Source organism: Amblyomma americanum, chromosome 2, assembly GCF_052857255.1.
Source record: "Amblyomma americanum isolate KBUSLIRL-KWMA chromosome 2, ASM5285725v1, whole genome shotgun sequence".
In the NCBI taxonomy this organism is placed as follows: domain Eukaryota; kingdom Metazoa; phylum Arthropoda; class Arachnida; order Ixodida; family Ixodidae; genus Amblyomma; species Amblyomma americanum.
Genome location: NC_135498.1, coordinates 30526708 through 30545580, shown reverse-complemented (window position 1 = coordinate 30545580; position 18873 = coordinate 30526708). Strand labels below are relative to the sequence as shown.

Genomic DNA, 18873 nt, shown 5'->3' with positions numbered 1-18873 from the left:
GCTCCCGTTCGGCCTGTGCTCGGCTCCTGCAACCTTCCAGCGGATGATGGATAGCGTTCTTGCCGATCTGAAATGGCAGTCCTGTCTCGTGTACTTGGATGACGTTGTCATCTTCTCTGGTACATTTGAAGAGCACCTGAGACGCCTGCACGCTGTGTTCGAAGCAATTCGGTCGGCCGGTCTTTCCCTGAAGCCCGAAAAGTGTCACTTCGCTTTCGAAGAGTTGAAGTTTTTGGGTCACACCGTGAGTGCTAAACGAGTTAGCCCCGACCCCGATAAGACAGCCGCCGTGGCTGCTTTTCCTGTGCCCACCGATAAGCGAAGCGTGCGCCGCTTTCTGGGTCTCTGCGCCTATTATCGGCGCTTTGTGCAGAACTTCTCCCAGATCGCTGAGCCCCTCACCCGCCTCACGTAAGATTAAGAACCGTTCTTCTGGGGCCTGGAACAACAGAAGGCCTTTAAAGACCTCCGAACTCGTCTCCAAAGTACGCCCATCCTTGGACAATTCGACGAGTCAGTCGCCACTGAACTGCACACAGACTGCAACATCGGCCTCGGTGCGATCCTTGTGCAGTGGCAGGATGGTCTCGAACGCGTAATCTCATACGCGAGCCGCACCTTGTCACGATCTGAGGCAAACTATTCCACCACCGAAAAAGAATGCCTGGCCATTGTGTGGGCAGTAACCAAATTTCGCCCGTACCTATATGGCCGCCCTTTCAGGGTCGTCAGTGACCACCACTCGCTGTGTTGGCTGGCGAACCTCAAAGATCCCTCTGGGTGGCTTGCACGCTGGAGCCTTCGCCTTCAAGAGTTCGATGTCACCATCGTTTATAATTCCGGTAGGAAGCAGTGATGCCGACTGTCTGTCTCGTGCCCCTATCGAGGACAACCGAGCTGATCCCGACGATGAATCTATTTTTCTCGGCGCCATCTCCACGTCCGTCCTCGCTCAACACCAAAGGGACGACAGTCAACTACGGCCTCTCATTGAGTATCTTGAAGGAAGCGCTGCGTCGCCCCGCGAATCTTCTCACATGTACTGTCGTCATTCTGTTAGCGCGATGGCGTTCTGTATAAGAAAAACTACAACCCGACGGAAGCTGCCTATCTGCTCGTCGTACCTGGGGCCTTTCGCGACGAAGTTCTGCAGGCGTGCCATGATGACCCATCTTCTGGTCACATGAGTTTTTCCCGCACTTTGGCGCGGGTTGCTTCAATTGTCCAGCGTTATGTCAGAACTTGGGTGCAAGGACCCGCAGTTGATATTAAATCAGGTATCAGATATCATGGTGGTGTCAGAGCCACCTCTTTTTGGGGCGAGCACAACGCATCGCGCTTTTATATTACTACGAAGGTTAAGCCTTCGCAATTTAGAAATAAAAGAAAAAGCGAGTGTTGAGAGCAAGAGAGGCGTGGGAAAGGGCAAGAGTCCAAGGCAAAGTGTCGAGTAAGCGAGTGCTGCTAAAACATTAATACTATACGAGTTATCGAAAGCCTTCGGTAGAATTACTGACGCTACATGTTTATAAATGTCGGCACATTGGTTCAAGCAATATTTTTCGTTAAAAACTGGACTGCAACTATGACAAGGACTGGTCATTATTGAGTTCGCACATTGAATTTAGTGATATAAACATTACCAAATTGTTTTATTTGCTTAAAGTCAGGCGAGGTGCTCGGCCATATGTAGGGTCCGCTGATACGCAACGGCCTCGGCGCTAGTGATCTTTCTGTACCAATGCCACGAGTATTTTCGTCGCTGTTTGCTCTTTGTAGCAATTTGCCAATTCACGGGTATTTGTATATTACTAAAGTAAGACCACCGAACGATCTTCTAAAATTCCCACCACTCGATTCCGCACAAGCTTCAGCTGTTTATAAGAGCAACAATAGCACAGCGACCGACCTCAGCAGCGTCTTCAATTCATTTAGTAGAAAGATGACTGAAGCCAACCAGGTTAATTTTTGAAAAACACGACGTTTCGGGACCGGCTCGGTCCCTTCTTCACGGTGTGACTACGGGCGAGGCGCAGCTTGGCTTTTTAAGCCCTCGTGATGAATACCTCCGGTTCAATGGCCGCAAACCATGGATGTAAGACGAAGGAAGTGTCCCCAGGGAGCGATTAACACTCCTTCAAGTCTGTTGTATGTGCCGCGACTCCAGCAGAAGCCTCCTGCGCTTGTTAGCTTCAGTCTCCAGTACAATAGTGCCGTCAAAGTCAATTCGGTGGTCACATTCCTCGCAGTGTTCGGCCACCGCGCTGCGCTGACGATTCATTTGTCGGACGTCCGCTTTGTGTTGCGTCATTCTTTCGGCGAAGTTCTTCGTTTCCCCCACGTACGAGGCCGGGCAGACTGAGCAGGGAATCTTGTATACAACCCGATGGGCCCTTTCTTTTGGGTGACGGTCTTTCGGGCGGGGGAGGAAGCGTCCGATGGTGGTAGCCGGTTTGTGCGTTGTTAGCACCCCTTCTTTACCGAGAATTCGAGCCAACGTCTCGCTCATGCCTTTCACGTATGGTATGCAAACACGTTTCCGGTTCTGGCGTGTGCTTGGCGAAGGAATAAAGCTGTTTTCGTTTTTCTTTTGTGTTTTTGGCTGACGCGTCGGATGAATGAACTGGGGTACTCATTTTTTTGGAGATCGGAGACTACTCGGTTCGTTTCTTTTTTCTTCATGTGAAGAACATATGGTGTCGGCTCTCTTCAATAAAGATGTAATGATAGATGCCTTGTGGGGAGTGGGACGATTCGAATTGAAATGGTGGTACCGTCCCGTGTGGGTTGGTTTTCTGTATACCGAGAACCGCAAGCCTTTGTCGTGCCTTGTGACTAGAACTTCGAGAAAATGCAGACTGTCCTGCTGTTCGCGTTCAACTGTAAATTGCATGGCCGGTTCAGTTGGGTTTAGAGGGAATAGGAGGTTTTCTATTTCTGGCGTTTTCACCACACAAAAGCAGTTGTCTACATATCGAAGGAACAACTTTGGCTTGGGATTGAAGGTGGCAAGCGCCTGGCTTTCGACGTCTTCCATGGTTAAATTAGCCATTGTGACTGATATCGACACCCCATGGCGTCCCAATGACGCCCCCAACGTATTCGTGGTTGTGTAGAAACCACGAAGGACATCACAATGATCATCAATGTACAGTTATCACACATATGCAAATGACATTTCAGTGGACAATTCGTGGTTGCTACACGAGCTGGCTTAAAGCAGCTTCATTATGAACTTAGGTAGAATCAAGGAAGGAAAAGATGAGCAACACTCGCCAAACTTCCTAATACGGAAGGATGGGCGTGGACACACCTCTATCGCTAACAACAATGAAGCTTGGTGACCAGCGGAGGAGGAAAGCCTCCTCACCCAACACGACGAGTTCTTCATTCAAGTGTTTGAGCATCAAAGTTCTAAAGCGGTACAGTAAAGGGAACATTGCTTTCTGCGGGAGTCCCCGCAAGGCAGCAAGTCCCCTCCTTTTCCAGAGTACATAAGCACCCACACACATTATTAATTCAACAAAGAAATCGCGACTGCGACTCTGCCACCGCATGCGCACTTGAAACATGCGCGCTACCAAGCGCCAGAAAGTGCGCGCGACTGGGCCCTCAAAAACAGCATGGTTCAGAGTTTCAGTTCGACCGAATTGCGGACTTGAGGCGGAGGGCGCCACGCCCCACGTCGCAAGGCGGTCAGCTGTGGGTAACGCTTCCCATTCGCGAAGCCAGGTAAAATTAAAATTGGATACATCAGCGGGAAGAGAGGCAAAGATTATTTGCTTCCACCTTTTGCGCACTTTCCTGCGCTGGTCTGCATTGAGGGTGCGAAATGCAACATATTCGCAAGTTTCACTCGCGGAAAATTCTTTCAAATCACAATCAGGAAGTGTATCTTCAAGAAAATGTAAGGATCTCACGACATATGCTTAGAAAACCGGCAACTTTTCAGCCGCAGGGCCTTCCCAATTTGGTGGTGGTGGTAGTGGTTGTTTATTAAAATAATAGTAAAAAGGAAGGAAAAGATTTTTGCTAGCCCCGGCATCTGCCATCGATACTGAAGCACCTGAGCTGGGGCAGCGGAAATAAAGGATAGCAGGCAGAATGGAGAAATGAAATGACAGAGGTGAGGGGACAGGAAGAGAGGACAGGGGGAGAAGTAATATGCACAAACTATTTACACAATAAGAAATGTGTCCAGGTTGTGCGCGTGATTAGTTCATTTTAGAGGAATTAAATCACACACGCGCACAGCACTGTGTTGGCTACAACTGGAGTGGGGCGTCCAGTTATTAATCATTCAAGGTAGAACTCACTGTGCGTTCGGTCACTGCGTGTAACTACCTGGCGGAGAACAGACGGGACGTCAAGCCCGTGTGTTCGAGGAATTCACAGAGGCCCATCAATGTTCGCTCACGAGTGCGCGCACTGCCCTGCGGCCACAAGAGCGTCTTGATGGAGTCTGGCAGTATTCCCTGCGCCCTATAGGCCGCGAGCATATCGCGACGAGCATCGGTGAACGCGGCACAGTGAAGGAGCAGGTGTTCTGGTGTTTCCACTGCACCGCATCCGTCACACACATCACTCGTCGCGATTCCGTGACGCAGCCGTCGTTCCCCGGGCCACACGCAGCCAATGCACGCGCGGAGGATCATTGCACGTTGTGACCGTGTAAGTCCGCGACAGCCGCTGATACTGTCGATGCGCTCACCTCCTGCGATGCGTGGGTCGGGGTGCTGCTTTCGGAGATGGTCGTGGTTGGCCGCACACACGTCCTCCAGCGCAAGGGGCAGATCGCTGGCAGGTAGTTGGTGTGCAGCGGTCGCGAGGTCGTCAGCTTCTTCGCTGCCGGCGATGTCGCAGTGACCGGGCACCCACTGTGCACGCACGGCACATCCTCTCTGCGCGAGACGCTCGATGCGCGAGCGAATTTCCCGCACTAGTGGGGTACCGCCAATTTGATAACTCAAAGAAGCGACGCGATGTTCCCATCAAATATGCGGTGAGTGCTCTTCCTCGGTACGCTGTGTCTGAGGTAAGGTCCCACATGGCCCTTAAGGCCAATACGCGACACATAACTTCAAGATCCGGGATGCTGAAGCCACCCATGACGGTGGGCAAGTGGACAAAAACTCTTGCAACGCTCTCTGCGTGTCCACCCCAGAAGAAAGATCCACACGCTGTGGCCAGCCTCTGGAGGACGCGGCGAGGAGGGTGCGCTATTTTTGCGACGTAGAATAAGGAAGCTATTATGCTTGTTCGAAGAAAGGTAGGTCGAAGGATTTTGCGACTTCGATGCGCTGAACAGCTTTGCGTTTTATTTCGTTCCAGGTGGCTCGGGCTACGTCACCGAAGGCGACGAACGTGACACCAAAAACTTTTGCGCCGCCTACCCATTGGACACCATCGGGAAATTGATCATTAAAAGATCCAAAGCGTAACGCCTGTATTTTAGCAGGATTGAGACGTGCACCTGACAGGCAGCTGTAAGTGTGAAAGAGCCTCAGAAATGCTCTATAGCTGTCAATGTTTCTAATAAACAGAGAAATATCATCGGCATAAGCTGCTACTTTAACGTCGCCCAAGTTTGGGAGAGGAAAGCCCCGTATCGACTTGCAACTTTAAATTTGTTGCAACAGCGGTTCTGTGCAAAGGACGAAAAGAATTGATGACAGTGGCAGCCCTGTCGTATTCCGCGGCTCACTAGAATGGGGTCGGTTATCTGATCGTTCACTGCGAGGCTTGCTGCTAAGACGGTGTACAACAATCTCAAGACGTCTATCAGATGCCCTGGGAAGCCAAAGCAGTCTAGAACCGTGAAAAGGTAGTCACGTTCAACGCGATCAAAGGCTTTCTCTTGATATAGGGAAACAAAAACGGCCGTGGCTTAGCTTGGTTAAGCCTGGTGATTGCGAAGCAGGGCCAGCCTTGGTGAGAGATTTCTCCTGTCTTTTCTCCGAACGTTCTTGTCTCTGCTGGGGTGTTTCTTGTGCACGCTGTTTTCTTCGCTTTTCGTTTTCCTTCTCTCGAAACGCACGTTCCTTCTCGAGCCGCTGTTCCGGGGTTTCTTGGACACGCCTCTGCCGTTTAGTCGCGTTCTGAACTAGTAGAAGGAGACTCACTGTCGGGCATAATTTCTTCCTTTGCTTCTGCTGTTTCCACAGAGGAGGTTGCACGTTGTCGCCGAGCTGCATACTGGGCACGCCGCTTAGAAAGTCGTCCTTCTTCCGTCTCCGTAGCTCGCTGATGCTTCCTCTTTGCATTCTGCCGAGCTGCCTTGTTCGTAGGCACCATCGTAACATCTGGCTGTATGACTGCCTTGGCGAGAGGAGCGGAGCTGTTTTATACAGCTGGTGTGACGTCACCCTGACCGTAGCGCCCCTGGTGAGAGGAGCGGGAGTTAGGCCGCCGTTGGTGGCTACCGCCTCGCCTCGCGACGGCGTGAGATGGGGCCCCGTTTTTACACAGCTGGTGTGACATCACACCGACCGTAGCGCCCCTGGTGAGAGGAGCGGGAGTTAGGCCGCCGTTGGTGGCTACCGCCTCGCCTCGCGACGGCGTGAGAGGGGGCCCCGTTTTTACACAGCTGGTGTGACGTCACTCTAGGTACGTGGTGTGACGTCACGCAGCGAGGTCACGCTAAAGGTCAATGGTGCCTACCACCGCCTCGCCACGGAACGGGCTGAAGTGCGACCTAAAGTAGTATTGCTTCGCAATAAAAGCTCCCGAAATCTGCGTGCGGGTAGCAAATGTGAACAAATCGCGGGTTGAAGCCAGTCACGAAAATAATGTGCGTCCGGGCACACATGTCTGAGCGTTGCTTATTATGTCAGGAAGAGCTGACGTTATGCGGTGTGCTAATATTGTAGCTAGTATTTTATAATCGGAGTTCAGGAGGGTGATAGGCCTCCATTCTTTTGGGTCGGACGGCACACCACCAGTCTTTAGAAGGAGCACTATACGACTCTCGCGAAAAGATTCCGGCCGAAACCCGTCGACAAGAAGGCCATTGAGCATGGATAAAAGATGCACATGTACCTCCGTGAAGAAAGTTTTGTTTTTTCTCTGGATAACCAGGCGAAGCTCTTCCAGCCTGACTGGATTACCGCAGCTCAATGTTCAGCGACTATACTGCGATTGCACCGGATGTTGCTTCGTTATGGCACCAGCAAATCCTTCCGTAAGGCGTGCAAAGTTGCGCTGGTTTTCATCGAAATTGTTCAACAGAAAATGGTGCTAATGCTTCGTAGGAATTACCATAGCTAGCGGTTTTAATTTCGCTTCTCTATCTAAGCCAGAACTTTAATTCTTCAATGTTTCAGAACACAAGCTAAGTAAACCTCCCTATCACACTATCGCATATTCCAAGCGGCTGCATAACTGGCTGCGGTTCTTTTATTTGCTAACTTATTCTCAATTCCAGAATAGTTCCGGGTCTGCGGTGGCACTTCCGGTTGGTGTCATGCTTCGATTTCTAAGTTGCGATGGGAAATTGGCTGCATTGTCGAAGGAAAGCCGATTATAGCGTCGAGCAGGCTCATTCGAAGAATTGCAAATGGCCACAGAGGCATGAGGTAGTATGATCGCCAACGCCTCATACAGGAATTTGTAATCAGCCGTATACCATAATACCCGCCACGGTGGCTCAGTGGTTAGGACTCTCGACTACTGGTCCGGAATGAATGAATGAAAAACTTTATTGCATAAGGGTTATTTCTCGCAGCGTAGGTGGAGCCCTCAGTCCAGGCCCCAGCAGCCTTTGCAGTCTTGCGAGCCCTGTCGATCAGCTTGATCTGCTCTTCAGGCTTCGAGCTGGACAGCGCAGCCTCCCACTGCTCCGGTGTAGGTGTGTTGTTTATCGGCGCTGCCTGCATTTTCTGACAGGCCCATGTAACGTGGTAAAGCGTTGCGTGTTCACCGCATAGCGGGCATTTGTTTTCATAAGTGGATGGATAGATTTTGCTGAGTAAACTCAGATTGGGGTATGTATTAGTCTGTAGTTGTCTCCAGGCAACCGACTGCTGTTTACTAAGGTCTTTGTGGGGAGGCGGGTAGGTCCTCCGGAGAACTCGTTGGTGTTCTAAGATGGCTCCATACCGTCTAGTGACTGCGTCCAGTTCCCCTTTGGTGCGCGCCTCCCGGTTGGCGTATGCTCGGGCATTGGCGTCCGCACATTGGTTCCCTGTACAGCCTCATGGCCTGGTGTCCACGTGATGAAGCATCTCGTAAAAGTGATTGTCCTCGCCTTGAGTATGTGAATGGCTGCAGTGGATATGCGTCCACTGCTGTATCTTCTGCACGCCTCTTGCGAGTCTGTAATGATGTGTGCATGGGGCTCGTCACTCTGCTTTGTGATGGCGAGTGCAATTGCTGCTTCCTCAGCCTCGAGTATGGAGTACCACGGTTCGAACCCGACCGCGGCGGCCGCGTTTCGGTGGAGGCAAAACGCTAAGGCGCCCGTGTGCTGTTGGATGTCAGTACACCTTAAAGATCCCCAGGTGGTCAAAATTATTCCAGGGCCCTCGAGGCACTACAGCACCTCTTTCTTCCTTTCATTTTTCAGTCCCTCCTTTATCCCTTTTCCCTTATGTCGCGGTTCAAGTGTCGGCCGATAGATATGTGGGACAGATACTGCGCCATTTCCTTTCCCCAAACACCAATTTTCAATTTTTATGCCTTACTCTCTCTCCAAGCTCTATCTGTCACGAGAATGAGAGGAAAAGATCAATGCCCTGATCATACAGACGTAGAAGACCGCTCTCAACCTTCCGGGACATATCTCACGCGAACACTTCCTTTTAATTGCTAAAGGCGCCCGTGTGCTGCGCGATGTTCGGCGCGGTCCTGGCGTCCACCGAGATAAGTGAAACAGTTACTGCGTCATTTTCTTTCCTCAAAACCCAATTCTCTTTGAATGGATATTCGCAACACACACGGCGAACTCACAGAGGCTCAGCACACAGCACAGCAATGGCTCGTGGATCGGGCTTTATGTGAAGCACAAGCCCGTGGACTCCTGGGCCTGTATAGGGGACCACCCTGGAGGATTTTTTTTTGTAGCGAGAGCTACAGTTGGCTACCAGTCGAGCATTTCGCTGTGGTCCGGAGAGGGCAGTTGTGCGCATGCGCCGTTACCATGCACCCGGAGAGGAGCAGCAGGTGTGGCGTGCGCTTCCCCGTCGCCGCACGCCCCTCTATCACCGGAACCGCGCATTGCATGCGCAGCATTGCGTATTAAAGGCGGAGATGTAATGGGTGGCTGCATCACAAGGTTTGATATGGATGCACAGAAGGAGAGTCCAGCGGCTGCTAAACGGCGGTATAGACAAGAGAAGATTAACTCTTCAGATCCTGAGGTTGTCGCCTGGCTGTTGGCTACTCAACAAAGAGAGAACGAGCGCAAGAAGGCAAAGAGAGCAGCGGAGATGCCCGAAGAGAGAGGAACGGCTTGCCAAGCGGAGATGCCAGACTGCCGAGCGTAATAGACGGTGCATAGCCGCCGAGATGGAGCCCAATGTCTCTTATTGCTAAACATACAGTGACCACAACAAGCTCAGCCAGGGAAACGTACCTCTCGCTACGTATATCCTGGCATAGCCGAGCTAAGACACTGCCAATTTTTTCGTCTAATAAATGTTGTTTCCATCCATCCAGCACAACACTTTTCCCCCATCCCTACGAAGCGGAGGTGGAGGTGGTGCAGATAACTTTTAATGGACTATGTACAGACAGGATTTTGGGTCAGACCTTAAGGGCCTTAGCCTTAATATTTCAAGGGTATTCTCCGAAAACTCGGCCTTAAGCCGGCGAGTAATCTTTGTCACACTCACCGCACCCCCAGGACCATTCAGCGACTCCTCGTAGTTCACCCACTACCAAACAACATGCACCCAGTTCACCATCAAGCCAGAAGCGCAGCGCGCGCTCAGGCTCTTCACAGCCACTTCAGCACACATAGGGACGCCGTCTATTTCGATGAACCCGTATACCCCACCCTATCAGCATGCTCTACTACCATCGTCTCTAACAACCTGTCGCTGCAAACAGATGGGTTTGTCAAACGGGACGGCGGAAGGAGCTGCTACAGCGCTCGCAATCTTCTCCACCACTGCCACACTGATTTTCAGTGACTCCAAAAGTGCTATACAAAACCGTGGCAACGGGCGAGTTCAGGAATTTGCAACCAAAATTCTAGCCCCCACTCAACCCCCCCCCCCCCCCGCGGTCCATCCAAATAATGTGGGTCCCCGCGCACGCAGGACATCCCAGCAACGAAGCCGCCTATCACATCACTCGAGGATACGTCAATCGAGCAGGGCAGGCAGCCGAGCTAAGAAGTGCCCGTGTTAGAATGGCAACATACCACGAAATCTTTCTACACTCTAGAGAGTAGCGACTCCACTAACCCTCCTCCCCTCCCCCCTATACACACACATCGCTAACCAAACTAGAGCACAAGAGGTGCCGCCAGCTACACTCCCGCACCTTCCACTCCCCCGCCCATCGAGCCCTCATACACACGGGACTAATCTCACCGGAGTGCACACCATGCGGAGCTCCCCGAGCTGATTTTCATCATATCTTAGACATATGCTCTCAGCTACAATCACCATCTGAATAGCAACTCACTGACATCGAGTGATGAGAGATCGCGGTGTCCAGCGCTGACCCAGCTGCCCAAAAGCAGCTGGTGGGCTGGGCCTTGGAGGTCGTTGAGCGTCACCGACTTCCGGCCACCTCACGGGACCAAGAGTCAGCCTATCATTAGTTTGAAAAATAAGGCTGAATTTATTATTAAAGTTTTCACCGCCACCTCATCCTAATCGAACTGAAGAATCAAACTGATGACCGTGCCGAAATCGACGCCCTGTGCGCAGAAACGTCCGGATTTCTGTGTGAGGTGCAATTTCTCTATCAGCAACGAAGCCCTGTGGCGTTGACCAAGAAAAGTGCCAAAACCTCATAACGTCATGGCCTCGCATGCCGTCAGCAGTAAACCATAATGATTGATCATGGGCCATGAAGCAGACATTACAAGAGCAGCAGTTATAGTGATTGGGATAGTCAGTGATAGGAATAGCATATTGATAGTGATAGTGGCAGTATTGGAATTCTAAAGGACGTTACTAAATGACTGAGCGTCATTAATGACAATGGCAATGATAGAGGCTTTAGGTTGAGGGCCTTTATGGTAAACGCCTTTAGGTCAATGGTCTTTAATAAGGCCTCCAAGGTAAGTGCCTTTAGGGCAGAGGCCTTTAGGTCAAATGTCTTTGTGGTAAAAGCCAATGTTCCAAGGCCTTTACGATGAAGGCCTTCAGTGTAAATGCAATCCATATAAAGGCCGTTAGTTCAGATGCATTTACGTGAATGACCTTTATGTCAAAAACATTTATGGTTAACGCCTTTAAGCCAAAGGATGTTCTCGCAGATTACAGCCCGAAAGGACCTTAAGAGTCCATCGTAGCTTTTTGTGCATTCAAAAGCGGGTACCGTTTGCCTGAACCGTTCCCAGGAACAGAAATGCGCAGTAACCTAACCTATTCCACTTAAATTATCATCGGTTCCAGGGGGCTGCCCATTATCGCCTTAGTTACTCGCTTTATATCTTGAGCCCCTATGTCTTAGTGTCATCAGAAACACAACTCGTGGCTTCTTGCTATCACAATGAGAAATTAAAAATTTGGCTTATGCTGGTCACGTTGCCCCTTTTCTGTTCTAATAAAAAAGTGTGCTCGAGGTTTTGCATACAACTCAGCACTTTTGTGAGAGTTCAGGTGCGGCTCTTAACCTTGACGAATGTAGGAGGTTTTGGCTAGGACACACGGGGTACGAAACCAAGAATTTTCCGAGGCATCAGGTTGGACTCCAAAGACTTTCAGTATTTGGTGGTTCCCTGGCATCCGTATCGCAGTATTTGGCCTCACTAAGATTCTCAAATCTTTTCAATCATACAGCAAGCGCCCAGGATTAATTGTGTAGAGAGCTGCCTGCGTTTTCATGAGGACAAGCCTGCCTGCCATATCTTCTTGTTTTCGAAGCTTATCTACCTTTGTCCGTAAAGTTTAGAAACTGATTTATTTTCCTCTCTAGAAATGATTTCCACAAAAAATGTTGGTGCGTATGTGTAGCGCCATCATTTTGGGCTAACCTGAGGTATTTATGTTAATTGCTGTGGCAGCCACTATATAACACTACATGTAGAAAAATACGTTGTCACTAGTCGTCTGCGCATTCCACTGTGAGTAAATATGGAGGTATGGGCGTCCACCTCGAGCAGACTGTAAACATAAAATTCTGTGTGAAGCTTGGCAAGACAGCGACACAGACGTATGAGCTGCTACGTGATGATTACGGCTACGAGACATTATCCCGGGCGCAAGTTTTCTAGTGGCACAACAGGTTCATTTCGAGGAGAACGTCGGTGGAAGACGACAAAAGGCAGGGGCGCCCTTCAACCTCACGAAATGAAAACAACTCGGCTCGGATCAGAGAAATCGTACAGCAAGACCGCACCATTACAGTCCGCGTGCTATCAGATGCTCTCGACATTAGTACGACAACATGCCATCAAATTTTGCGTGAGAACTTCGGTAAACAAAAACTGAATGTCAGTCTTGTGCCTCACTCCCTCACACAGGACCAGAAGGACACGCGGGCATCAGTGAGCGCTGATTTCCTCTCCGGTGCATAGAAGGATGCTGCATTCGTCGACAGCATCATTGCTGAAGACGAAACATGGTGTTTTCAATATGGTCCTCACCGGCGTCGAGAAAGCTCACCGGCGTCGAGAAAGGTGCGGCGAAAGAAGACCGAAGCAAAGACGATGCTGATAGCTTTTTTCGATTCCAGAGGTGTCATACACCAAGAGTTCGTCCCACGAGGGCAGACGATGAATCAGCAATTATTTATATCCGCGTGCTCTGACACATGCTTGGTGCACTGCGACGCCGTCGCCCTGACTTATGGGCATCTGGACAATACAGCCTTCTCCACGATAACGCAAGGCCGCGCACGGCTCTCAGCGTGACAAAATTTCTTGCCACGCACAGAATTACTGTACTTCCCCATCCGCTATACTCGCCTGACCTCTCCCGATGCGTTTTTTTCCTGTTTCCTGGTGTGAAGAGAGCCCTAACAGGTCGCTGGATGGGCAACGTGGAGGCCATTCAAGACGCCACGACAAAGGAGCTGACAGCCCTTCTAAAATAAGCGTTTTCCAACTTTTTCCAAGATCTCAAGAAGCGTTGTAAGCTGTGTATAGACTCTAAGGGAGGCCATTTCGAATGGGTGCTGCACAAACGATTAAAATGTTATGCTCATTTTTTTAATGAACTCAGTATCGCAACTTTACGGACAAAGGTTTATGTAATGCAAGTGGTGCAAGGAAAAAGTACAGGTGATGCATCGCATTTTTGCGACTTTAGTGTGGCGCTCTCAACGGGAGCCTATGCTTTGAGACTTGTTTATCTCTCTGAAGTAGGGTCGAGCTGGTCTTCGGCACTTGTTTTCCCATCAGATTGTTTCGAGGTTGTTTTTTTTAATACGGAAAACCATAATTTTCTCACAGCTGTGCCTAACAGATGATTACGCGCCCATTTGCCAATTCCGTTTGCGCCCACTGGTCATACACTTCAGGAGCCTTTGAGGAGTTTTCCTTAGGAAGTAGCCGACACATTCAATTTCCTCACTGTACATTTTTCCTTAGAATACTTACGCAGTCTCTCCAAAAATCAGATGACAAAAGTTTTGATTGAGACTATTTCCTGTACCAATGTATTGGCAGCCTTACCTCGCCGTTCTAGACAACTGTGTATTAAAACGAATGCAATAGATGTGTGTTTAATGGGCCGCAAAGAGTTTTTTTTTTTAACTTCACACGTAAACCCTACCTGTCAAAACGTGGCTTCAGGCCACAGCGCAAAAATATATCCTTACACCTTGGCCATGCTTCGGGCTAAGGGGACGTTTGTGCCATGGTCAGTGAACTGCCTCCTGTGTCAGCAGCCAGAGACTATTGATGGTTGTTTTGTGTTTTGTCGTGATTCCATGTTTTTATTTAGGACTTTCTTCCACAAACTCTCAAAAAGGACATTGAGATCAAGCCCTATACTATAAGATATTTTCCTACAATTGAAGGTTTTAAGGTTCTATGCGATCTTTTGTGTTCATGGGACTGTTAGACAGTGGAAGAGCCGCATGTTCGCCACGCACAGCCGCCGCCACGTTCGTTCAAGTCTCTGTTCAGAGAGCAGTTTGCTTTGGTGCGGGTGGTATATGCGGCGTGAGATCGGCCTTCTGTCTGGCTGCATTTACTCGATGCATGTGTGTGCCTCCCAAATTTTGACGTGTGAGTAGAGTAACAGCATGCCGGATGCTTCGCTGCCACACTCATTCTGAGTGACTCTAAAGCAGCAATCACGAATTTTGCACGGGGACAGATTCATTCTACCACCCGAAAAATTCTCAATTCTTGCTCCACAGAACCCCGACCAGTTCAGATTGTTTGGGTGCCAGCTCACGCAGGCAACCCCAGCAACGAAGTGACGCACTCTATTGCTCGAGCGTACGTCAACCGAGCAGGGCACACCGTAGACCGGGGTAGCGCTAAGGACCGGCTCGTCACCTATCATGAAATAACCCTCCATTACAGGGAGTAAAGGCTCGTCTATCCCCCACCACACATCTCCCTCTCAAAAGAACAACAACCGCTTTTCGCGGAACGGTGCTCCTCTGTTTGTTAATAAAGTTTTTTGGTGATGATGATCTATCGCGTTCAAAATGGTTTTTGAGGAAAGGAAAGGCGGAGTAATCGTCTCGCATCTCGGTAGGCGTTGACTAGGAATTTCTTCAGCTTCATGTCACCCGCAGTGGTGGCGCGTTGTTGAGGGCGCTCGGCTACTGATCCGGAGTACCCAGGTACGAACCCGACCGCGGCGGCCGAGTTTCAATCGAGGCGAAACGCAAAAGGCGCCCGTGTGCTGTGCGATGTCAGTGCACGTTAAAGATCCCCAGTTGGCCGAAATTATTCTGGAGACGACCACTACGGCACCTTTTTGTTTCTTCTTCGCCTTCCCGCTTCCTGGGACTCTTTCGTCATGGCGCAGTTGAGGTGTCCACTAAGAAGTGAGAAAGTGACTGCGCCTTTCATTTCTTGATAATAAGTTTTTTTTCTGCTTCATGACGCGTGCTTTAAGTCGGGAGCAGGGACGAGTGGTGAAAGATTTGCTTACTTCCTGCCTCAAAGGGAAATTTGAGTATGTGAATAAATCAATAAATTAACATACACTAAATATCAATAAACCATATAATCCATGCCTTTGAAAACTACAAGTATGTAAAGGGCTTTGTATAGCTGAATAAATTTATTGTGATCGAGATGTTCAGTAAGGGACTTGACGAATTTCAGGATATTTCCCAGCGAGACATTCCGACGACTGAAAGTTGCATGAGAAACGGGATGCGTGCCTGGGGTGCTCAAGTGGTCGCTGAAAAGCGCAAGTTCCGCCCGAAGAGCACGAAGGTAGCGCGAGGCTTGTTTAGGGGTCATGTGTGACAGGCTTGCAAGCTCCACGCTTCGCGCCGCTTTCAACACTAATGGGTGCTTCCCTGTGCATGCTGGATTTAATGAAAGAGGCGCGAATGACCTATGGGTGCCAGCTGACGGCTACGTCGACTCTGCCGACGCTTCCTATTCGCGCTTGTTCCGCTCACCTTTGTCTTTATGTTTTTAGCTCCCACATTCTGAAAACTGAGGCAAACAAAAACAGATGACAGGCGTTTGACACCGCTGCCTCCCACTGGTCCCGTGTTTGTGTGCTGCCGCAGTGGGAGATTGCACTGTCTTGATAGAAGCCAGGAAAACAGCTCCAGCTATTGACAGAGCTCGCCAGACGGCAATGGTCACTGGTGCCCTGGACTGAGGGCCCCATCTACGTCGGAAGAAGTTTTTTCACCACAATAAATTTTCTCATTCATTTCGCTTTTTTTTCTTCAGACTCTTTCTTTCTCATGTAACACTTTCAGTCCTGCGTTGTGATGTTCCGCGGATGTCTTCCAAGTGTGCAGTGGCCGGATTTGCACACCCCAACAGAGTAAATCTTTTCTCCTGTTGTCATATATCTGTACTCCAGCTGGAAAAGAAATAGTAACGTCAAAACTGTTCATAACGCCATTTCACGCCCTTATTTTAACGTAATTAGTTCGACTCAGCCGAGTGTGTAATGTCATCTAGACTGTATCCGTTCTGTGTTGATTCTGCAAGGCGCAAATGTATCCTTGTCTCGCCATTTCCTGTATTAATTTTTTTAGCAGGATCATGAAAATCCTCGGCTCAAGCTAAGAGGCGGATTCCGTGCTATAGCAGTTCTCATCTGCAAGATTAAGCTCGTTTTTGTTTTTTGTCGGCTAGAACTATACTAACGTTTTTTTTTTTTTATCTTACTCCAGAGGGTTGGACAGTCGCCCTACTTTTATTCGCCACCGAAGGCATAGGGCACACCGTAACTGCCCTCTGGTCAGGAAATGTACTTTTATGACCTTATTTTAGTTAAACTCTTCAGTGAGCAACAGTGCTGAAGTGTCGCCAACAAATGGCGTGGAACCATTCGTGTATCTAAGGTATTGTAATTGCTGAAAAATATTGGAAAGTTACTCTTGAATGCACAGCTAGCTCTAGCGTTAGCTCTAGCGAACGCTAAGTGTACCAGTGAGAGCCTGAGCCGCGCCAGATGTTGTTTTCAAACTAGTTGTATAGTCAACGAATCAGAAAAAAAAGGGTAGTACTGCGCGAATGGGACAAGACAGGAGAGCGAGGAACGAAAACAACAACACAGGCGCAGACATCCCACTGTTTATTCAAGACCCAAAAGCAAAACGCTCTATAAGCGATGAACTCATGCGCATAAACATTACTGTCATTCACATAAGGTCTCATAAAATCTGGACCACATTGATTAAGCTTTTACTTTACACACTCCTACCTCTTTTCTGGAATTAAACAACTATCCCGCAAGAAGGTTCTACTTCAACGAATGAGCTTGGCTCTATTTTTAGAGGACCAAAGAATGTATTAAAATGTGCGTTTGTTCTAAGCTCAAACCAAGTGTTCCTTTACATACTGTGCCTAAACACACCATGCTAATACCTGGAAAATGCAGTAAGCTAGGCAGCTAATGACAGTTTTTGCCTACAGCGGGACGCAATCTGAAAGACGTCTATGAAACCACGCATGATGGCGACGTGATCGGAAAGGACCCAACATATGGATGTGTAGCATAGAGTTATCGCAGCTTGATTCTTGCTGTTTTCTTTCTCTGTATTATATTTTCATGCTTTACTGTAGAGCTATATATCGAATTGGCCCGCTGAAGAATAAAGCAAATGTGAGCAGAATTTGTCCGCCGCTTTATATTTACTTGCCTTCGTTCACACCTTCTTCGGTTTGTCGTGAAACATACGACAATCTTGAGCAGTTCCATCAATCTGCATATGCTCGCAAATAGCAGTACATATACTTTCCAGAAAAGACCAGTGCATGAAAATCAGGCACTCACCAAGCAACTTACTCCATCCTTGCGTTTCTCGAACTTGCCGAAATTACACTCAACCTGGCAAGACGCTACCACGACGAGCTGGAACGGTTTTAAAACCAGGTGCGTCAGTATTTCACACCGCTCTCCAGTAATGAGAAATTGCTTCATGCACAACCGTCTGTGCAGTAATGTGATCACTGCGACAACACTACGCCGTCAATGCTTCCATCCATCCATAAAACTAAAGTTTAGGAGGACATCTTTTGCCACTACCGTGTCACAGCTTAAACAATAAAAAGGCCGTAGCCTGGCGACGATTGCATGCAGAAAATTTTGCAAACCGTGTCTGGCGGCTTCGCACCCAGGTAGACGATAGGAACGACACGCCGGCAGTGGGCGTGGAGGCTTGCCCTCCAGTAGACAAGCCAGTGTCTTTACACTTTTCATCCTTCCTTCAACCACAGAAGAAGAAGAAGAAGAAGAAGAAGAAGAAGAAGAAGAAGAAGAAGAAGAAGAAGAAGAAGAAGAAGAAGAAGAAGAAGAAGAAGAAGAAGAAGAAGAAGAAGAAGAAGAAGAAAAAGAAGAAAAAGAAGAAGAAGAAGAAGAAGGAGGAGGAGGAGGAGGAGGAGGAGGAGGAGAAGAAGAAGAAGAAGAAGAAGAAGAAGAAGAAGAAGAAGAAGAAGAAGAAGAAGAAGAAGAAGAAGAAGAAGAAGAAGAAGAAGAAGAAGAAGAAGAAGAAGAAGAAGAAGAAGAAGAAGAAGAAGAAGAAGACCTGCGCAGCGAAGGGGGCGGGGCTCGATCACATAATTTGGGAATGCCCCGGATCTCCGGGCGCCGGGGACAACATTGAAAGTAGGGAATCCTGGAAGGCCCTGCTGCGGAGCGAGGTCCCCGCCGACCAGCAACAAACTGTCCGCCTGTCGGCTGAAGCCACGAAGAACCAATGAATCTTCGGCAGTCTTTAGTCGCGGAGGTCCCGGCCCCCTACCCTAGGCTTGCGTGCCAGGGGCGGGGATTAAGGGGCCTCCTACATAGGTGGAAATAGTTTTAATCCACCCATCTATTAAAGGGGCCCCGAAACACATTTTCAGTGCATTGTTTTGCCTGTTTGTTGCATAGAATGCGTTATAGTGATGCTATTAGCATCGGTCGTACCGCGTATATTGCGGTTCCTAATATTTTAATTAGCTCGCAAAAACAAATTCGTGGCGCTGACGGTGTCACCATAAAGTGGCGGTTTTTAGCAGCGGATATGACATCACTTTGTGCGAGCTTGATGATTGGACAAAGAGTAAATATACTGCAAAATGTGTTAATAACTAGAGATACGTTTTGTCAT

At 49.1% G+C, this 18873-nt stretch overlaps 1 protein-coding gene across 1 annotated transcript in view; it reads right to left on the bottom strand.

Annotated features, from left to right (window-relative positions):
* Positions 1–5781: 5781 nt before the first annotated feature.
* Positions 5782–18873, bottom strand: part of LOC144119598 (uncharacterized) — a 32616-nt gene continuing 19524 nt past the window's right edge. The window contains exons 16-18 of the mRNA XM_077652174.1: positions 17556–17633; positions 9831–9872; positions 5782–5790 (exon numbers count right to left, since the gene is read on the bottom strand). Coding sequence (XP_077508300.1) covers positions 5782–5790; positions 9831–9872; positions 17556–17633 — 129 coding nt within the window. The remainder of the gene's footprint in view (positions 5791–9830; positions 9873–17555; positions 17634–18873) is intronic.